Genomic DNA, 21142 nt, shown 5'->3' with positions numbered 1-21142 from the left:
TGCTTCCCTGACTCTGGCTTCCCTGACTCGGCGCATCGGGCCACGTCGAGCCTCGTTGCTGATAGTTTATTCATTGTATCGTGTCGTATCCTATCGGAGAGTGCGTTCAAAATGCCTAAACGTAATAGTGATGAGTTTTTGAGGAAAACTTAATAAAAAGCTTAAGGCGTACAACAGTGGTAAGTATATGAATTATACTAATGCTTCCTTTTGTTTTAGAAAAGGCGATTTGATAATCAGCTTTTTAATACAAATTTTAAACGCATGCTCTCTGTGTTTAAAATCATTAACTTATTGATGTCTTATCTGCCTTATTATCTGCCTTATTATATGATGATTAGAAGTGGCATGCAATAAATAAATAATATAATAAATAATGTTTATTCAAACTGATCCAATTACAAAGTATATACAAGACTTATACATAACTTACGAATACAAAATAGTGAATAAACATAATATCCTCTTAACCCATTTATTCCCGGGGATAGAAATATATAAAAAAAAACATTTTTTTTTAAATACTTTTATTATTATACATATAACTACAATATCTTATACTAAATTTTAACTATATCTAAATGTATCAAATTAATATATTTCATTGTCCAACACTTGGCATCGCTAAAAACAAGCTATTACATTGAAGCGGTCTTATCTCCTATATCTAGTAATTTATAGGAATAATTTAACGAACATTTTATAAAGTACTAATAACTCCATCATTTTTTATTTAGACTTCCCTTCATTATATATAATGTTGTATCCCCGGTATCCCATATAAATCAATATTCCAAATTTTAAAACTTTCAGTAAGTACTATACAATCAAATTCCAAAATCTATTCCACGTAAAGAACAAGAAGCATCTCATCAAAATTGTGATCTATGCTACGATTGGCTATTATGAAAAGTTTAAATGATGATAATCTAAATATCACTCTGTGTATATTAATGTCATCCACCATGGTGGCTCTCAATCAACCTTTGTTTCAAAGTCCCTCTAATATATGAATTCATTGTTATCTTATAATATGTTAAGTTTTTAAATAAGCGTTACGCAAGAGTTATCATTCCAACGTACAACTGAAACTTTCGAATCTTTATCATATGCCATATCAAAAGCGCCGCGTTCTTTTTTCGAAAAACTTTTACTATTTTCTAGAGGGCAATTATTCGTCCTATTTTCTCTGATAGTTCCAGTAGCAAAGTAACCAGTGTTTTTCAGGTGAGAAAATAATCGAAAAGATGAGAAAAAATTGTCGAAAAAAATTTCATGGTTGCTGGGCTTTTGGATAACAGACAACAAACTCATTACAACGTCACCGCTTAGTCCAAGCTCAGAATATATTTTTTTTTGATTCCCAGCATATGGCATTGTATAAAATAAATACCCGTCAGAAGAACATAGGCACCAAAGCTTGAAGCCAAAACGTACCGGCTTGCCTTTGATGAACATTTTACAAGAATGCCTTCCAAAATATGGCACCATTTGTTCATCAATTGATAAATGAAAATTGAAAATTCCCCATTGCAAGTTTTTTCTATTGATTATGTCCACAAAAGGCCTTATTTTGGAGAACTTATCATTTTTGTCTAATTGTTCATTGTCAGACAGATGCAAATTTCGTTTTATACTATAAAACCTGTTTCTACTCATGCAATTTTTCACTATGCCCACACCTTTGTCTTCCTCAGTGGACCAGTACATTGAAGTTTGTGGTAAAGTGTGATATCCGGAAAGATACATTATTCCTATAAAATTTAACAATTCTTCCTTAGAGACTATGAAGTCATGTCTATTATTATCTGCAGCATATTTATGTGAATATCTCAAAACTAAGTCTGTCACTTCTTCGTCAAAAAATAAAAAGAACACTTCTAAAGGTGTCTTACCACCTACAGCTACAGCTACGTTTTCTTTGTCTTGATGTTCAGTTGATATTGGAGAGTGTGTATATTCTATTTCTCCTTTGAGCCACTGCGGTGCAAGAACAGTATTACGGGAAACTGAAGCAGTAATTTTTCGTTTTTTGGTTTCTAAAGTTTCTTCATCAGAAGAGTCCCAATCGTATTGTTTTCGTACATTTTGATCGACATCTACAGAATTGGAAGAGCTAGGGATGTGAAGTTCGAAAGTACCGACAATATCGTTTGGCTTTGCCGTTTCCGCCAATATATTCTCATCATCTATATCTTCTTCATCTGTCAAAGCATCGGTGTCTGGAGGTATATAAACTGCATCCAGTACAACTAATAATAAAAAACAAAATTTTTATTGAATTATAAACTATAGATGTAAGTAAGTGATTTCTTACCATTATTATCATTTTCCAGCTCAAAAACAACACTTTCCAATTCCTCTTCTAATTGTCTTTGCGTCAAAAATCGTTTATAAGGCATCTTAGCTAACTTACATGCATATAACACGAAACACAAACTAATAATAACGCATTTATTCGATTATTATGACTGTGCACACGTTCGTCAAAACTTGTCAAGACCGGCAAAATTCGGCTTCTAGTTTATTTTTATTACCAGCGGTGCGCGAATGCACCACTAATATTTTGGAGAAAAATTAAGGTTTTTATAGAGACTGTGGTAAATCATCCTTTTTATCATAAAAACGGAAGATCATGACAGATTAGTAGTAGTAATAAAAAAATGGAAATAATTATTAAAATGTGGAAATTTTTCAAAATTCCATTATATAGTTTTTGCAGATTTATTTTGTCACATTTTATACGTTTGTATTTTTTATTACCCGAGGAGAAGAAAAGCCTCAATAAGTATTTTTATTAACAAAAATCTATTATCAACGAATGGGTAGAAAAATCTAGGCTCCAAAACAATATTTTAATCGAAATTTGATTTTCATAAGTTGCTGGTGCATTCATGCACCAATGGGATAAAATGGGTTAAGGTAGAACCTTGTCTGAGGAGTTTTATTTCTACAACAATAACTACAATATCTTATACTAAATTCTTAACTATATCTAAATGTATCAAATTAATATATTTCATTGTCCAACACTTAAGCACGCTAAAAAACAAGTTATTACACGGCGGTCTTATCTCCTATATCTAGTATTTTATAGGAATAATTTAACGAACATTTTATAAGTGCTCCATCATTTTATTTAGACTTCCTTCATTATATATAATGTTGTATCGGTATCCTATATAAATCAATATTCCAAATTTAAAACTTTCAGTAGAGTACTATACAATCAAATTCAAAATCTATTCCACGTAAAAGAACAAGAAGCTCATCAAAATTGTGATCTATGCTACGAATATTATTATGAAAAAGTTTAAATGATGATAATTCAATGTCAAATTTACATATATTAATGTCATCCACCACATCTGCCTCAATCAACCTTGTTTCAAAGTCCCTAATATATGAATTCATTGTTATCTTATATGTTAAGCTTTTAAATATTTAACTTGCAATCTGACCCATATCGGAAACACCTAATTTTTCAAAAGAGAATAAAAGATAAAATATATATTTTTTTGTTTTACAATATACTCCAAATACCTTTAATAAAGAAACAAATAATCTATATCGGTTTATAAACGTCCATGTATTTACTATATATTTAAATATTAATAGTCTATTTATTTTTAGCCCAACACCAAATTAAATTTAAACATATAGTATATTTTAATTATTTAAAAGTCCCAAAAGTGCAGAGTCAAGTCGCGATATATGCTTATATCTCCAATTAGACTAAAATTACAAGGAAATTGTAGCCGCGCACAAACGAGCGCCATCAATGTATATAAATAATTCACTAACGTTTTGTTTAAAAAAAAATGTCTCTTTACACTTGACGACATCTTCATTTCTATACCGGCTTCGAGTAACTTCTTGTTGCTGGTCTTCCCTTATTAGTTGAAGGTAGGGATGCGGTTATAAGGCCAGCCGAACCCCTGCGAGTTTGCGTAGTCGATGTCCCGGATTAATGGTAAATTCAATAGTACTGGTCGGCTTAGCTTTTGGATCCGGATAGTGAGTTTCTTGCTTGTGACGCTCTATAGGTTGTACAGGTTGTTCGTTGACGGGTGTCCCCGGAGCACTTAGGGATGGTCTAGATGGAATATCGGTAAAGACTTCGCAATCAGATTCGTTACCTTTATTTCCTCTCTCCACCAATTGTTCGTAATTATAAGTTTCGCTGCCAATTACAAGAGTATCCCTTTTAATGTACGCCCTTAAACCCTTTTCCTTTGCCTCTTTTAAATTTTGTTTGAGTACCTTGTTCACCACTCTCTCTTTCTTGGAAAGATCGTGGTTAATAAAAATGTTCTTTCCCTTCAGCTTATAGGCGCTTCGAAGAATCAATGCCTTTTTTAAATATGAATTGAGTTCTATACGTAGCGGTTTCGTTGAGTCGTTTCCTAAGTAGTATAAATTGTTTATATCGCTTATATTTATATCTACTTCTAACAGATTTCTTAGTTGCTCGGTTACCCAAGTAGCTAATTCAAAGTCCTTTAGGTTTCTGTGGTCCCGTAGCCCAAATATTATCAAATTGTTCTTCCTAGCTAATTTTTCTAGTGCTTGTACCCTGTATTCTATATCGTTTAATTTACTTTGTATTACAGTAATACTCTCCTTTAGAACTTCCGTTTGAATTGACAAATCCTCTCTCACCGTTTTAATGTCTTCTTTTAATTCTTTTTTGCTGTTCTGTATTAAAGATTTGATTTCTTGAAATTGTTTGAATATGAGCGTATCTACCATTCTTACGGTGTATATTATATATTATAATATCTGTTACTCAAATAAAAAATATTGCAATTGGCAACGACGTCCGCTGTACTTGTCCAAAACTAGGTCAAATAATTATTGTTAATCGATTTATGTGATGGTTCAAAGTCCAAAGTTATTGACCACGGCGGGGCGTTTTCTAACAAATTTGCCTTTTTAAAGATGATTAGCCGTTCTAATTATGGCACTTCTTTATTTAAAGACTAAAGACTTACTTTGTCAACTACTTGTAACACTGTATTTAATTTATTCTAGCTAGGAACCACAAAAAACTCAAAAAATTTCTCCGCGATTACAACATTAATACTTATTCACTGCGCGCCAGCGTTGCCAATAATAATATGTATTATTTTCTCCCGATTACCAAACTTGATTTTTTCGGTATGACCCTGAGATTAACGCTGAAATACCTATTTCATGCTTATCTCACAGAGGCAAGGGTCAGAGGAGCCGTAAATCTTTACGGCAGGAACAGAAGAGACTAAATCAAAAAAAAAATCAAAAAATATGAAAAAAAGTTCCGATAAACATGGGTATGTAAATGCATAGTTTTAGAGTTACAGGATGTTAAAACTTTTTAAAATTAGTTTTTTTGTAATTATCTTATATACTATTATTTTTTTATTTGAAATTGCTGTAGGTTGGACTAATAGTATTAATAATTAATAGTAGTAATATTTAATTATATATTTTACCTAATTTATTAATTTTATTAATTGTTATTAATAAAATTGCGCTTACCTCATCAAGGAGGCCGAATTCGACAAAACATCAAGAGATAACTTTTAATTAGCATTAAACGGCCTACACAATTTTGATATCAAAAGAAAAAAGCCAGTGGCGCACATGTTTTTTTTTGAAAAATATTCCATTGATAACCCATATGCACGTCCCTGATGAATTAATAGACCCTTTTTTGGCATTAAAATATGTAGCACTCATAGTAACTTTTACCCTCAAAGTTTTATTCGAATCACTAAAAGTATTTGAAAGAAAGTTATAATAAATCGAAATATTATTAAGATTTTAACACCCTGTAGCTACGAAACAAAGCAGAATGGGACCTATGTTGATATAAAAAATAAATCTTATTTTTACGTGAAGAATCTCCCCACGAGAGAAGGCACATGTTTTTTAAAACACCCTATATAGAAAATACTTGAATCTAAATGTAAACATAAATATAGAAAATGCCTGTCAGATCTGTCAAAAAAACTGTCAGATGAAATTATTTCAATTAGTCCAAATTATTCGGTCAAATAATGTCAAAATCTCTTCCTTATCATTAATAATGACAAAAAAATTCACACTTCACTTCAATATTAGGCGGCATGAAGTTCGCCAGGTAGAATATAGAACGAAAGAAAGACTAAAATGCAGAAAAAATATAGAAGAAACCAGGTAACCTGATTGAAAATAATTCAAGATTTCTTTAATTTTACGTAAAGTTACATTACCGTAAAGTTTAATTTACCAAGTAACGGTTGTATTTCTATCCTTCGAACCAGATCTAATACCAGATCAAATCCCAACAATCCACCCTGCAAACAATCGCGTCGCTTTACATTGTCCATCCGAACGTCCATTCACCGAAAAACGGTCCACCGATGACCGGCGCTATTTTTTCCAGACTCCCTTTTTCATCTCGCTTGCGCCCTCGGGGTCACAATGCTCTCTAATCAGGTTTCTATGAAAAACTAGACCGTCCGGTGGGTCAGACGGTAGCTTTTTGTCTGGCGTTTGAGGAGCAGAATTTCTCTCCCCGGTTTATTTGTAACGGTCGCGGTGGTACCGAATCCGGAATGCGACAAATTTTTATTGTGACCTGATCGGTATATTGTACGGGCGATTGAGCTTTACCCTTGATTTTATAACGGTCATCAGTACGATATTAGTTAAGTAAGGTACCGTGAAGGAACGTCTATATTTTACATACTTCTGCGAGTGTTACTGACATTAGAAACACTAGTTTAAATTTTGGTAACTATACAGAGTCCGGTAATAGTGCGTCGGGCATCTGTAGCTCCTAGAATAAAAAACTCGAGAATTTTGTTTAAATGTAAACCTAAAATATGTACAGGGTGTCCCATTTTAGTTGAAATCATACGTTATTCGTGAAGATAGAAGGGTGCGGTTTGCACAAACCTGTGCCACTTTTTTGTCAAACGGAAGATACCGTAAACAAAATTTTCAAAGCCCTCTTCGTTTCTGAGCTACAGGGTCTATTTGAAAATTTTGCATTTTGGGACACCCCCTGTATCTCTGTTACTGTTAAAAGTGTTGAGACGGTGAAAACTGTTTATAGTATAACTTTTTACGTAGAATACAGTGACGTAGTCTGTTATTCTACGAAAATAATATTTTTAAAGATATAAACTAAAGTTATGTTTTCTTAAATGAAACACCCTGTGTATTTATAAACTAAATGATCTGGCTTGCCATGAGCTTCTCAAAAATATATAACACTCTATATTTATTTACATTATTTAATGCAATATTGAAAAAAAAATATATTAAAAGATCATATTTATTAGTAGGCCTTGATTGATAATAAAAGAAACTAAAGAATTCTTAAAAGTAATAGTGCTATCTGTCTCTTGTTTTATTTTGAGAGTCACTAATTAATTCTTTGTATATTAGGGAAACTTAAATCTTTACTGCTATTTGTAAATTTTGGTAGCTATTCTATCGGAACTTTTAAATATTCCTTTAGCTAATTTACGTGAAATATACTTTCAGCAAGATGGGGCTCCCCTCACAACTTAACTTACAACAAAAATATTAGAATTTTGTTAAATTATTATTTCTCAAATCAATGAATTGGAACCAATGTAGCCATATGATGGCCTCCGGATTTGTCCGTTCTCGATTTCTGATTTTGGGGATTTTTGAAATATGAGATATATCATGGCAACTAATACGATATCGAACACCTGAGAAATGCTTTAATAATGCAAACTTTTAGATATTTGCAAACCCATCCCATTATAATAAATTCTGTTATAAAAAAGAGAAAAATATATTCAGAGGTTCAGTGATAACAGTTCAAAAGTAAAATATATCAATTCCAAATAAAATTTTAATATGTGTATGTCTATTTTAATAAATACCATTTTGATTTTGTTATTTATCACGGCCTACTAATAAGGATATGATATATTTTAAATATTGCAACAAAAAGCGAAAATAAATATAGAGTGATAGATATTTTTGAGAAGCTCATAGCAAAGCGGATCATATGATTTATAAATATACAGGGTGTTCCATTTGAAAAAACATAACTTTAGTTCATATATTTTCAAAAATATTTTTTTCGTAGAAAAACAGACGCCACTGTATTCTACGTAAAAAGTTCTAGAAGAATCAGTTTTCACCTTCTCGATATCATCCATAATATCGGAGATACGGGGGCTGTCACAAATTGCAAAATTTTCGATAAGACCCTGTAGCTCAGAAACGATGAGGGCTATGAAAATTTTGTTTACGGCATCTTCCGTTTGACAAAAATGTGACAAAGATTTGTGCAAACCGCACCCTTCTATCTTCACGAATAACGGAGATACCGTATGATTTCAACCAAAATAGGACACCCTGTACAAGGATGTATTTCAGGAAAATATTTTAACTTCTACATATTATAGGGTTGGTCTGGTTTGTGAGTGGATCGGGGTGACTTTTTTAAATGGAACCCTGTATATTATTGTATTTTTGGCTTCCTTTCAGATCACTTTACATAATCCTAAGATATGAATAAATATGTTTCGATAGTTTCAGAGATATTAATCAATAAAAAAATATACATTTTTCAACCTTCCTTGAAAAAATTATTACAAATACCGTATGATCGAAAAAAAAACGGCGTCAGCGATGGCTATGAAACGAAGATCGCTGTCATTTCATATGTAAATTTATATGGGATATGTCATCGGTCGTCATTTCCCAGCCAAGTAGGCGCCGCTTTTTTCGATCATACGGTATAAACTGTCCTGAAATCAAAAATGTATTAGGTATTTACTTTAGAAGGTCTGAAACTATCGAATTATAATTACTCATATCTTAGGATTTTGTAAAGTGATCTGTAAGGAAGCCAAAAAAGCAATAATATACAGGGTGTTCCATTTAAAAAAGGTATCCTGATCCACTCACACTTTTTTGAGTCACTCTACCGGGTGCGTCTCAAAAGTGGCTCACCCCTATAACTTTTTTATTTTTTTTTCAGATAAAAATACGAGATTTGGTATTGTAGCGTTTTATTTTTCTTTTTATAAAATTCCAAATTTTAATATTGCTGGCGCCATCTATTCGCTAGATGTTAAACTTCATTCAGTACAGGTAGCGGTTCCTTTCCATAAAAACAAATTTCATTCAGTATAGACGATAGAGTTCACTTAATTGCCTTTGGTCATATGACCTGTCAATTCGAAGACTTCCGTTTTGGGAAAAGGAGGAAGGAGGCTTTTTCCGAGAGATAGGAGATCGGAAAAAGACGCGTGGTTCAGCGTCCGACGAATCTCAGAGAAAAAGGGCTTTCTGAAACACTTTTCCTAACAGTAAAGGCACGGGTATCCAAAGGTGGAGATTTGAAATCCTGTAGAATATACTGTTCAGAGCCTAGTTCGTGTTTTTTTTGGCCTTTTCCTGGAATAAGATCACAGTAAGTGTATCTACCATTTTGTATCGCCATGTCTAACTAAATTTTATTTCAGTTATTCCCGTTTTTTATTTATTTTGATAATGTTTGATTGGGCATTACTGATTTGGATCAGCATATAGTTTGGCTATATTTTGGAATGTGTACAGCTGATTTTCAGACCGTAAGTTATTTTTTTGGTATTCGGTGACTGTTCTGAGAGTTTCTTTATAGAGTAACTGGCGTATAAGAAATTGACGTATAAGTAATTGGCATATGAGTAACCACTTTTGAGACAGTATTTATGACTCTACATTTATTCTACTGATATCGAAGACTCCTGCTACTATCGAAGAGTCTACATCCACTTCCGTTAGTCTGGAGACTGCCTGCCTACCTGTTCACTACGTCACAAAATTAAAAAAAAAATACAGATAAGTTCTAAGTTCAACACACAAGATATTCCCTAAATTTTTTTATTTTGAGACAATATTTTGAATATCTCTGTAAATTGTTGTCATTTATTCCGTATATTATAGTCAAAATTGACCTTTTAGTTAACATTATAAGTCATGCTTTGTCCTTAACGGTACGTTTTACTTCAGTATGATCTTTTATGTGAGAATCGCTAACACGGATTCATTTGTGAAGGTTATTGTACACGACTTGTTTCGAAACATCATCGTATTGGTACTTACATAAATTTCACCTGTTTATATATTACGTAGTATAGTATACTGGAGAGAACTTTAACTAAATTTGAGTTTACTTAAAGTAACTTAACGATTTCATTGGGATAATTGAAACTGGGTTTAAACTGATTGATTAACATCAATTTTAGAATCTTTGCAGCCTATACATTATTACTTTTATTTTATTATTTAACAACATTATTAAGTCACCACAGGTCACAAGCCTTACCTACGAACCCAGCTCTCCTCTAACCCTGAGCAACGGATACCTTTTTCTTTCTGTTTGAATGATGACAGAAAAAGTCGTCACAGTATGTTAGTATATGACATAAATTAAGATTGATTGACGTATTCAATTGTTTTTTGTCACTTCCTGTTTCACCGGAAATGACTACAACTTTTGATTTTTAAATGGCACCCTCAGTATTTTTTACTTTATTCGATAGAAAATGACATTCCAAATAGAATGACATATCATATGTCAACCTTTGACATTTTTACTTAAAACAAAATTGAATTTTAAATTTCAATCTAGAGTGCCAGGGCTGTGTTAAAAACACTAATTTTTAATCAAAAAGCCTTGGAAAATAGATTTAATCGTTTAATATTATTCGTGTCTGGTCCTGGCCGGTTAGAAAGTGCCCAAATCGTATTTTTAATCATAATATCTCAATTTTTTCAAATGGAACGGGGGTGGCTCATTAGTATATTTGGAAAAAGCATTTTTTACGAATAATTTGGTACCACACACTTGGTATTTCGAGTCAAATTGTCGTTATGAATCGCATGTTGCAATTTCAAATAAACCGTATTCGAAAATGTCAAAAGCTGAAATATAATATGTCATTCTATTCAGAATGTCATTTTCTATCGAATAAAGCAACAAAACACCGAGGGCACCACTTGAAAATCAAAAGTTGTAGTAATTTCCGGTGAAACAGGAAGTGACAGAAAACGCTGAATATGTCAATCAATCCTAATTTATGTCATATAATATTCCAAATCTCGATTTTTTATCTCAAAAAACTTAAAAAGTTATAGGGGTGAGCCACGTTTGAGACGCACCCGGTATAACAGTTAAAATATGTTCCTGAAATACATCTTAGTACATACTTTATGTCTGCACTTAAACAAAATTCCCAAGTTTTTTTTTCTAGGAGCTGATTATAAAAAAGCTGAAAAAACGGGGATTTTTGAGAGGATTTTTTATTCTCCTAAAGTTCAAATGAAGATGAAACGTCATTTCCGTCATGCACATATCTTCTTCAAAAGTACACAGTAAATTTTCCAATCCTACATTTCGGAATTAAGAGACTATCATCAAACTTATTTATCAATTTAACTATTGATTTTTTGTTTGTCTTTGACGCTGTCTTTGACCAGCTCTCTTTGACGCCGTTTTTTTGATCATACGGTACCTTTTTAATTTACAGGGTTTCTTAAACCACTGATTGAACTACCAAAATATTACTGGAAAAAACGAGTGCCAATTCTTGTCAGGTGCATATAATATTTACCTCACGGTACTCCACTTAAACGTACGACGTCCGAAAAATTAAGTACCGCGGTACAGCTCTGAAACAGTGTGGCAAACAAAACGACAGCAACCGATTTAATTACGACCGACTTGGTCCGTGCAGCAACAGCCACGTCCGTCGCTTTTCAATCAGGCTCGGGATCAATCTTAATCTGATTCGCCACATCAGATTACCGGGCCGTTCGATCCGTAATGGATTTATCAAGCAACCACCTTTCATTCATTTAGGGAGCGGTGTTGTCGGATTCCAGTGAATATGCAACGTTGCCAATTGATAAGAATATCCTCACTGAAGATACACGGTTTTGTTTATTCCATGAAAGATTCCATGTCATAAAAGTTAAGTCAATTACGTAGATTATAGATTGATTCTTCAATGACTGAACCCTCCATATAGTTCTCTGCCATTGGCCTATAATTGCCTATAACAGAGAATCGCACATTTGCTCGAAATTCTTCTAGTTTCGATACTAAATCGTTGTCCACCACATTCAACGTAATACCTATCCAATTAATAAAAATACTTTTAGATTATGCAATTGCTATATTTGAAAAAGAAGATACAACAAGATGTTATCCCCCCGATGTTATTTAAGATCTATTTGAATGAAGCCCTAGAAAAATGGAGAAGATCGTACAGAGGAATGAGAATACCACTTATACCACTAACGAATAAACAATTCTATACAACCTTCACTTTGCAGATAAGGAGACCTACAATTTATGACAACAAGACTTCTGCATGAGTATGAAAAGTGGGGGTTGTCGGTAAATATACGTAGAATACTAAATATTTATGTACCTATTGTATAGTCCAAGCAACAGAAACTCTACATCTGGATAGAAATATAGAGATGGATGACATGCAGTAAATACACCTACCTTGGAACTCAGATAGATTACACTGGGCAATAAAGAGCGAGATCGAGGAAAAAATACCGAAAGGTAAAAAAGTCATCGGATACCTAAACTCAGTATTATGGTCCAAATACATCTCATATGAGAAAAAACGTACTATTTGTAATTCTATCTTTAAAAGCATAGTTTTGTATGGATGTGAAACATGGTAGATCACTAATAGAATCGAACAACAACTATTAGCACTCGAGATGGACTTCTGGTGAAGATCTGCTAGGATATACAGAATAGAAAGAGTACCGAACTAAAGGACAACGAAAAGTATGCATGTCCAGCAAACGATAATAGATGAAATAGAGAAAATGGAGAGGAGTACATAAAGCTATGTCGGAGAGGAATTATCATCCAGGGGATTGGGAAAAGGTCCAGCACTTAAATGGTCTAACTCATACTTAACAAATAGAAAACAACAAGCAATTATAAGAAAAAACGAAAAAGTTAGTAAATCCATTATAAAAAGAATAAATATTGGTATACTTCAAGACAGTCTCATTGTGCCATTAGTTTTTACCATTTTCTTAAATTATATTAGTCAAACAACGACAAATACAAATTTTAGCCTTACATGCTTTTCAGGTGCCACCAATATACTTACCCATGAAATAATACAAAATATTGTGAGTCCAAATTCAATGAAAATACTATACTATGAAAATTTTGAGGCATTTTCAAAATATGGGATTACTCTTTGGGGATCAAATTTAGAGACTTCGCCAAAATATTTGTAATACGGTAAAGTATTATAAAAGAGACTTCAATGCAAAGAAAGCTTCCGAGGATACTTCGAATCCTTTGGAATTCTTCCAGCTCTTTTTATCTGGTATGCGTTTTCATTGTTCATCTTCAAACATAAATATCTATTTCAAATGGAAAAATCTCAAGAATATGAAACATGTGTAATATTTTTCAGAGAAACGTTCTTGCGCTGTAAAATAATGTCTATACCACTCTAGTGGGTTCATTTTTTGAAGAAATTCTGTGTTTTTCCCACTGGATGAGAAGCTAATTTACAATGGAAGAAAATCAAAATAAGAAAGTCATTTTTTGACACCACTTTATTGAATAAAAATGGAAACCAGCTTTTCAATGAGGTTTAGGTATTAGTATAATAAATATGGATAACTGCTAAAAAATGCTTAACGTTTCAAGAGGTATATCCTTCCGTAGTTAGATGTAAAAAGAACGATGAAAAAAAAATATTTAAAATATCTAAATAGTATTCAAAAATACGTTAAATTTTTAGCACATACGTCTATTATAAGTCATTGGCGTTCTATTAAAATGACATTATATAAAGTCAAACTTCAATTAAACACTTTCTATTAGAAATATTATACTATTAAAAAGCTTTTATTCCTGTTAATATTCGCTTTATCCTTATTATATATTTTCTCTACAGAAATAAAACACGGTTTTAGCAAAAAAATTAAGTGTATTAATTTCTAACTAAAACTTAAACAAAATTGTGTTAATTATAATTGATAGAATATTCTAAATTATCTCTAGCAATTAATCTAACCGATGATATCGTAAATCATTCCAACTTCAGGGTGGCTTATTACGGATTTCAATAAAACTATCGTCAACCTCGTAAACTATCATACGTTTACGACTTTATAGATTTCTGAAAAACTGGTTAATGTTCACGATCCAGACATAATTAAGAAGTTCCAGTTCGTCTCTCGATATTCTATTTAACGAATGTGCGTGTATCACATAACGGTACCTGGTGGCTTTTCGATAAATCGGAAAAGTAAAAATCGGTTTAATAAAATGCCAGAACGGTTGTTAGAAATAATTACGTTGCGACGTATCTTTAATAAACAACCCATCACCAGTGGCGGCTCGTCAAATTTAACGGGCTTTATGGAGAAGTCTTCTTAAAAATCGTTGAGTGTGGTTGATTAATTATGGGCCAAATAAAAGACCAAGACCAAGACCAAGAATGTCTTGGATTTGCTCTTGCAGTCTAATAAGGAATCTTGGTCCAGTCTTAGACAGGTCAAGTTTTGGTCTTAGTCTTACTTATTTTAAGTCACCGTTGCTTCTTTTATTTTTTAAAGCGGCGAAAACACTATTAATTTGCAACAAATTAAAACTACAATTTTGAATAAATATGTAAGTTTTTGTATCATATTTATTTATTAAAATGGTTGAAAAAACATGAGCGTCTAACTAATGCGTCAATAATCGGTATATTTCGGCAAAAAAAGCTTTTAAACGGATATGGCTTATTGTTGACGGCAACCAATAATCGCCAATTTGCTGGCAATCATTTCGGAGAATCACTTTACTATTTAATAAATATAAGGTATATAAATATATTTTTTTTAATTATTATCTATGAAAAATAAGATGTAAATAAAAAAACCTGAAGAAAATGCAAGACCGCAAGAGTCTTGCATACCTTTTCATGCGTGAGTGTTGCATCTATCTGGGACGTTCAAGAGTCTAATTTATTTATTTATACTCCCAATAAACACAATATTAATAATTGCAATTACATATAGAGAGTTGAACACACTTAAACTTAAAATTTACAAAAGAGAGAAAATAAACATACATAAACATATTTAAAAGACAACTAGTTAATAAAAAGTTAGTTGTTAAAGTATCACATTTTCCGATAACTAATTATCACCCTTGACGTTCGTTGAGTAAAAGAAATTATATTACCATAGAAACGTCTTTTGATTTTTAGAACTTTAGGAAAATATTAAACTACATTTTCATGTTTTTTTTTTAATTCTCTCTGAAACGGTATAGAGTTTGGAAAAATATAAACATGATTAACCCTTTTAGCACAAGCAGAATTTTTTTTTATGAAAAATGCATTTTTCTCAAAATTTCAACAATAAAAAAGTTTTTCCTCCTGTAAAGACAATTCGGGGACCTACTGTAGTTATGAAAATTGACAAATTTTGCCAAGTCACCGATTTCTTTGAAGACTTCTTGAAAGCGTTCTAGATTCGAAGATATTTCTAATTATATTGTTTAACTATTCGCTTAGTCCTTTCTGATGTCCCTGATGATACATTTTCTTTATTCTCCTTGTTCTGATGTTTCTGATGATAAGAAATGTATTTATCTTATTTATCTCAACCCATCGACCTACCCACACTAGCTGCCACTGTCCATCACTTAATTAAGAACGGTTTCCGTTAGGTTTTCAGCCGGTGGCTGGTAGTTTTTCGAAACGGATCGTCGTCCTGTTGGCCTGTCGAGTTTTCCCGAGATGACCACTGGTCGTCGCGTTCGGTTTTTTCCACGTTTTCTTCGCGTTTTTTTTCGTTCGACCGAGGAGATGATAAGCCGATAATTGGCTAGCGATATCCGTTTCGACGCCGCTTTAATTTTCCCAAGATTGCGAAAGGAAGCGATTTTCCCCGACAGTTATCTAGCAGAGAAGTGTAACGTTAGGTTATATTGTTGCTTCCGTCGTTGAATTGGCATTGAAACGACACAAATATATTTTTTATGGTTAATATCGGTGCTGTTAAATGTAGTTCTGCGGAAAAGGATACGTTTTAATATGGGCATATTCTTAATTATTTCCATAATGTTATTTCCACATATTAGAATTAATAAGTAGATATCTATAAAAAGAATAAGGATGTGTTAAGTGTTACTATTGAGTCTAAGATTTATATAAAAAAAATATAAGCATCTATTAGAGATGTTAAAAATATGGGTTATGTTAAATGTTCGAATTAAAGAACATAAAGATTATTATTTAAGAAAGGGCGATTTTCGCAAATCTAAGATTTGTCAGTATTCATGGGACACAGGGCACAGAATAGATTTTAACAATGTCAAAATTATAATAAAAGAAGCTATAGCCTCTAAACGTAAAATAAAAGAGGTTTTTTTAATAGAATCTAATAAAAATAAATGTATTAATCATAGGTATTGATGATGCATCTGTAGATGTTAGTATGGCAATCGCTTGTTTGATTTTAAAGAACATAACATAAATAAACATAACATACATAAAAACTAAAAATAATCATACAGAAAGTTTGAAGCTTTTTGGTTTTACCTTATTAAGTAATTGTTATCAGGTAGTATTATTGTGTTAATTTTGAAGTTTAACTTGATATAATGTTATTTTAACAGAACGTCAACGGTTTTAGTAGACGTATCTGTTTAAAAAAACTGAAGAGTTCTCGAATAGTTGCATTTAAATATTTTAAATAGTTTTTTCTTTCTTCTTTGGTATTGTATTTTTATGGCTTGCGACTAACTATTTTATTTTGAAGATTTTCTTGCAGTGGCGACATACCCATATAGGACTATTTTGGAGAGATGAATCCGCCACATGGGTATAGACATTTTTATAGGTTATAATATCACAAACTATAGATACCTACAGTATTTTCCCGGGTAGTATTTACAAGAGGAAACACTTTTTTATTATTAACTTATTGAGAAAAATGCATTCTTCATAAAAAAATTGCTTGTTCTAAAATGATTAATTTCGTTTGTACTTTTCCAAATTTCTATACGTTTCCATTCATTTCGTTTTTATTCTTAGATAGATGAGTATTATTAATTTTGATTAACGTCTTATATTTTGGTATAAATTAAATTTATAATCACATTTTTGTAGCACTGAACTAAATAAATATTATGCTTCTATAACATGTTAAAACGGCAAAAAATATGACGTTAATCAAAATTAATAATAACCGTCTATAAATGTAAACCATAAAATTTTATTATTATATAGAAACGCGTTTTGATTCATGGCACTTCAAATGTTCAAATATATTTTCACAATTTTCTTATTTTTCTTTGAAACGGTATGGAAATTTGGAAAAGTCTATATTATAACGGAATTAACCATTTTAGAACAAGCAAACTTTTTTTTATAAAAAATGCATTTTTCTCAAAATGTTAATAATAAAAAAAAATTCCTCTTGTAAAACGATCCGGGGACATATTATATATCACTAACAAAGTATTAATAGACTAAAGTATCTAACTTATGAGGAATTTGATGAAATTAGATATATTGCCCAGCAAAAGAGAGGTGAAGAAGAAATCACCGTACATAAAACTGAGTTTTATGTACGGTGGAAGAAATACTCTGTCTTTAGTATAAAAATCTTTAGACTAAAGTAAAAATCACATAATTTTTAAACCGTGCTCAAAAATATTCTGTATTAGACGTCATATTGATGACGTTTGTCGATACCCAGTGTATCCATAAAATGACCAGTAATTAGTCATCAGCGTATCTGAGAAATTACGTAATTGGTTTATATCGGAATTTGAAACGGTCAGTTTTGCGAAAAGACTAATTGAAGGGTACGGGGGAAAAACGGACTAAGTCAAATTTTATGATTTTGAGATAAAGCAATTTTAAAGTTCAAAACGCTGCAAAAAATACAATATTTCAATTTAAAAAATTCTTATTTTACCCATATGTTCCCTTACTATCTCGGATCTTTGAGTCATAAAGTTTTCGCTTTTAGAAATAAAATTGATAGAAAAATTAAAAAATTATTGGTAAATGGTCATGACCTCGGTGATGACTTTTTTTCTCGTTTTTTCCCTGAATTTATAACACTTTTGTATTTTGAAGTATTTTATTTCATTCAATAACCAGATTTATGCCTACATAAATAATATAGAGAAACAGAACAAAAACAAGAAAATAAACTTCGTTATTCTGACATTGATCCGATCATCTAAAATGAAAAAAATTAATGTTTTGATTTGTGAAAAAAAGTAATTTTTTTTTACTTTGAAATTTGTTTTATAGGAGAGAAGTCACCAATTTTCTCAATTAGTTATGCACCAGTGAGGTAAAATACTCCTGAGCTTCCTTTCCACAAAACTTTTTCAAACTCTGCAAATTGACAAAACTATTAAAATGGCCACCAGAACGCTATCGAATAGGCGCATAAAAACACGACTTAGTTCGTTTTTGCTCGGTACCGCACGGACTTGTCACGTTATTCCCCTGTACGGGATATTTTTCTTGTTTAATATCTTCTGACTTATGGCGTTCTTGCCATGGAAGCTATCTTTAGAACAAAATTTAACATATTTTCTATCAGATGACATCAATGCCTCAATTTCGCTAAAAATTGACTTAGCCCGTTTTTCCCCTCTACCCTTCAATTATTTCTGATTAAAAAAAATATGTTCCTGTATTTTTTTAAATGATCTTTGATTTGATGGATTGGTCTTCGCACCGAATAGAAGCATATGTATTAAAATAGGAACATTTACGGAAAAAAATTTAAAAAAATTAGGTATTAGATTTTTAATTCCGCCATCTTCCGAAGTTGACAGCTCATTATATATCCACTGGTCAACAAGGTAGGAGAACAGAGCAAAAATAATAGGTTTAAGCATCAACACCGTAGAAATAAGATTTTTGATAATATCCAGAAATCCTGACATGTTTTAAAACATTGCCATAACATTTAACAAAAGACCAAAAGAACAGGCCCAACAGGCATTCTCGAGGTTTTGAAGAGTACTTATATATGTTCTGATTTTGACGTAAAGCTTAGGTGAAGATTCGTTAGCTGCTACGTGTGATCGGTGCTCCTTTATAGTGTGAAAGGTTAGACCTTAAGAGCAACTGCCATTAGAGGCTTTCTAGATGTGATTGTATCGCAGAACCCTTAAGATAAGTTGGACGGCTAAGCTAAGAATCCGTTAGTGAAGATATATTAGAAGAAGAAGAATATGTCCACTGCAAGTCAATAATATAGGTACTAGATATTATAGAATAGAAATTCAACGGAAAATGGTGGGAAAATAGCATATTCAAATCTGGAACGATATTTTAATACATAGGAAATACTTAAATAGAAATTTAAACAAAAATATTGAAACCAAACGACATCAACTGTCAAATCGATTGGTCGCAATCATTCCATATCATTGGGTCAATCATCGGTACCGAGTCAGCTAATTCTTCATAAATAAATAAATATACAAAAATTAAACAGTTGATCGCAATTCAGCGCAATTGACTTGTGTTATTATTCTTATTCTTTATACCACTAATAACTAAAATACTCAGTTGGTTTGAAATTTTGAAATAGTATATTTGATAAACTCATCCCCAAAAATTAAAATTATGTATTAACACACAGACAGATTACTCTGAAAACGGAGAATTGTGGGTATGACTTTTTTTAAATGATATTAGAAAAATATGAACTGGCAACGGTGGTTACGTTTAAGCCGCTAGATAAACACATCGTTAAAGGTACAGCTGCCTAATCGGCGATTGACAGGCATGAAGTTGCCGATTATCCGCCAATGTCTGAGGAAAAAACGAATCATTATGTGCCCGTTGTCGGCGTTAGACGTGAACCAATAATGATGGATGTTCCAGCATTTTTGTTCTATTATTCCTAAACTCTAGGACAATATTGATGCATGTCATCGATTTTAGACGGTTTAGTTTTAATTTCTTTCTGTTTTAAATATACATATGAAAGGTTCCCTGGTACTAAATAATAAAATGGTAAAAAATGTAAATAAATAGCAAAAACTAAACCAATGCAAAAAATAATATGGGGGAGCAAAAGTTTATGAGAAAATTCAAGGAAAAGAGAAGAAATTAACACTTTTTAGTCAGTTGTACAGGGTGGCTCGAATTCGACGCTCATCATTGGGATTTCGGAAACCGTAAGAGATACAGGATCGGTTAAATGGAGGCAAAGTTGCGCAATTTGATGCTCAATAAAATGCCGTATTGCATTTTGAAAAATTCCGAATACTTCCGAATATATTCGAAAGAAAAACAGAATTTTCAATTTTGTTTTCTATTGTTTCCTGGCTTTATTTGTTAAGATAACTTAAAATGAAAAACACATTTTCATATCCACTTTTTCTGCTCTATAACTCTGTGTGATTAAATATTGACTCTGACGTTTCGGCTTCTTGCAACCATCAACTTAATTTTTTTAAATACGGACCTGATTTTTTTTTCAATTTAATTAAATCCTTTCATCACTCTTAAAACACCATATATAGTCACTTTGATATTTGCCGACGTTTCGTACAGAAAATTCCATCACCAGAATATTTTATGCAAAAAAAATAAAAAATAAAAATGCAATACGGCATTTTATTGAGCATCAAATTGCGCAACTTTGCCTTTATTTAACCGATCCTGTATCTCTTACGGTTTCCGAAATCCCAATGATGAGCATCGAATTCGAACCACCCTGTACAGGCTGTTTCCTACTAATACTAAATTATATTTTTTCTTGCCAACTCTTCCAGGTAGAAAAAAATATGTAGAAATAAAAAAAATCAAATTAAATGTTACACATGTAAATTATTTTATTTTAAAGCTAGGAGAAGAAGAAGGGATAAAAATATTATAAAAGAACATTACAAGTGAATGACTGCTATATAGAACTAAATAATTACGAAAATAAGTTGGTCGGACAACGTAGCATCGAAATATTTTATGTATAAAACAGCCCTTATAGCGACTACTATTTTTTTCGTACTTATTTATTCATACTCATTATTTCAAAAAAAGATGTATTATTGATATAAGACATACCAAAAAAGTCATCTTTGAAAATATCATGAATTAAAAAC

At 31.8% G+C, this 21142-nt stretch overlaps 1 protein-coding gene across 1 annotated transcript; it reads right to left on the bottom strand.

The window, feature by feature from the left end:
- Positions 1-1437: 1437 nt before the first annotated feature.
- On the bottom strand, positions 1438-2402 carry LOC115875273 (piggyBac transposable element-derived protein 3-like; the record flags this gene model as incomplete). Its single annotated transcript, XM_030890693.1, has 2 exons — positions 2318-2402; positions 1438-2252 (listed from the first exon to the last, which is right to left on the bottom strand). Coding segments are annotated over exons 1-2 (900 nt in total), but the record flags the coding sequence as incomplete, so codon positions are not given.
- Between the last annotated feature and the right edge of the window lie 18740 nt (positions 2403-21142).

The sequence above is a fragment of the Sitophilus oryzae genome, unplaced genomic scaffold, assembly GCF_002938485.1.
Source record: "Sitophilus oryzae breed Bouriz unplaced genomic scaffold, Soryzae_2.0 scaffold_1358_pilon_pilon, whole genome shotgun sequence".
In the NCBI taxonomy this organism is placed as follows: domain Eukaryota; kingdom Metazoa; phylum Arthropoda; class Insecta; order Coleoptera; family Curculionidae; genus Sitophilus; species Sitophilus oryzae.
This window is presented reverse-complemented; position numbering and strand designations above follow the sequence as displayed.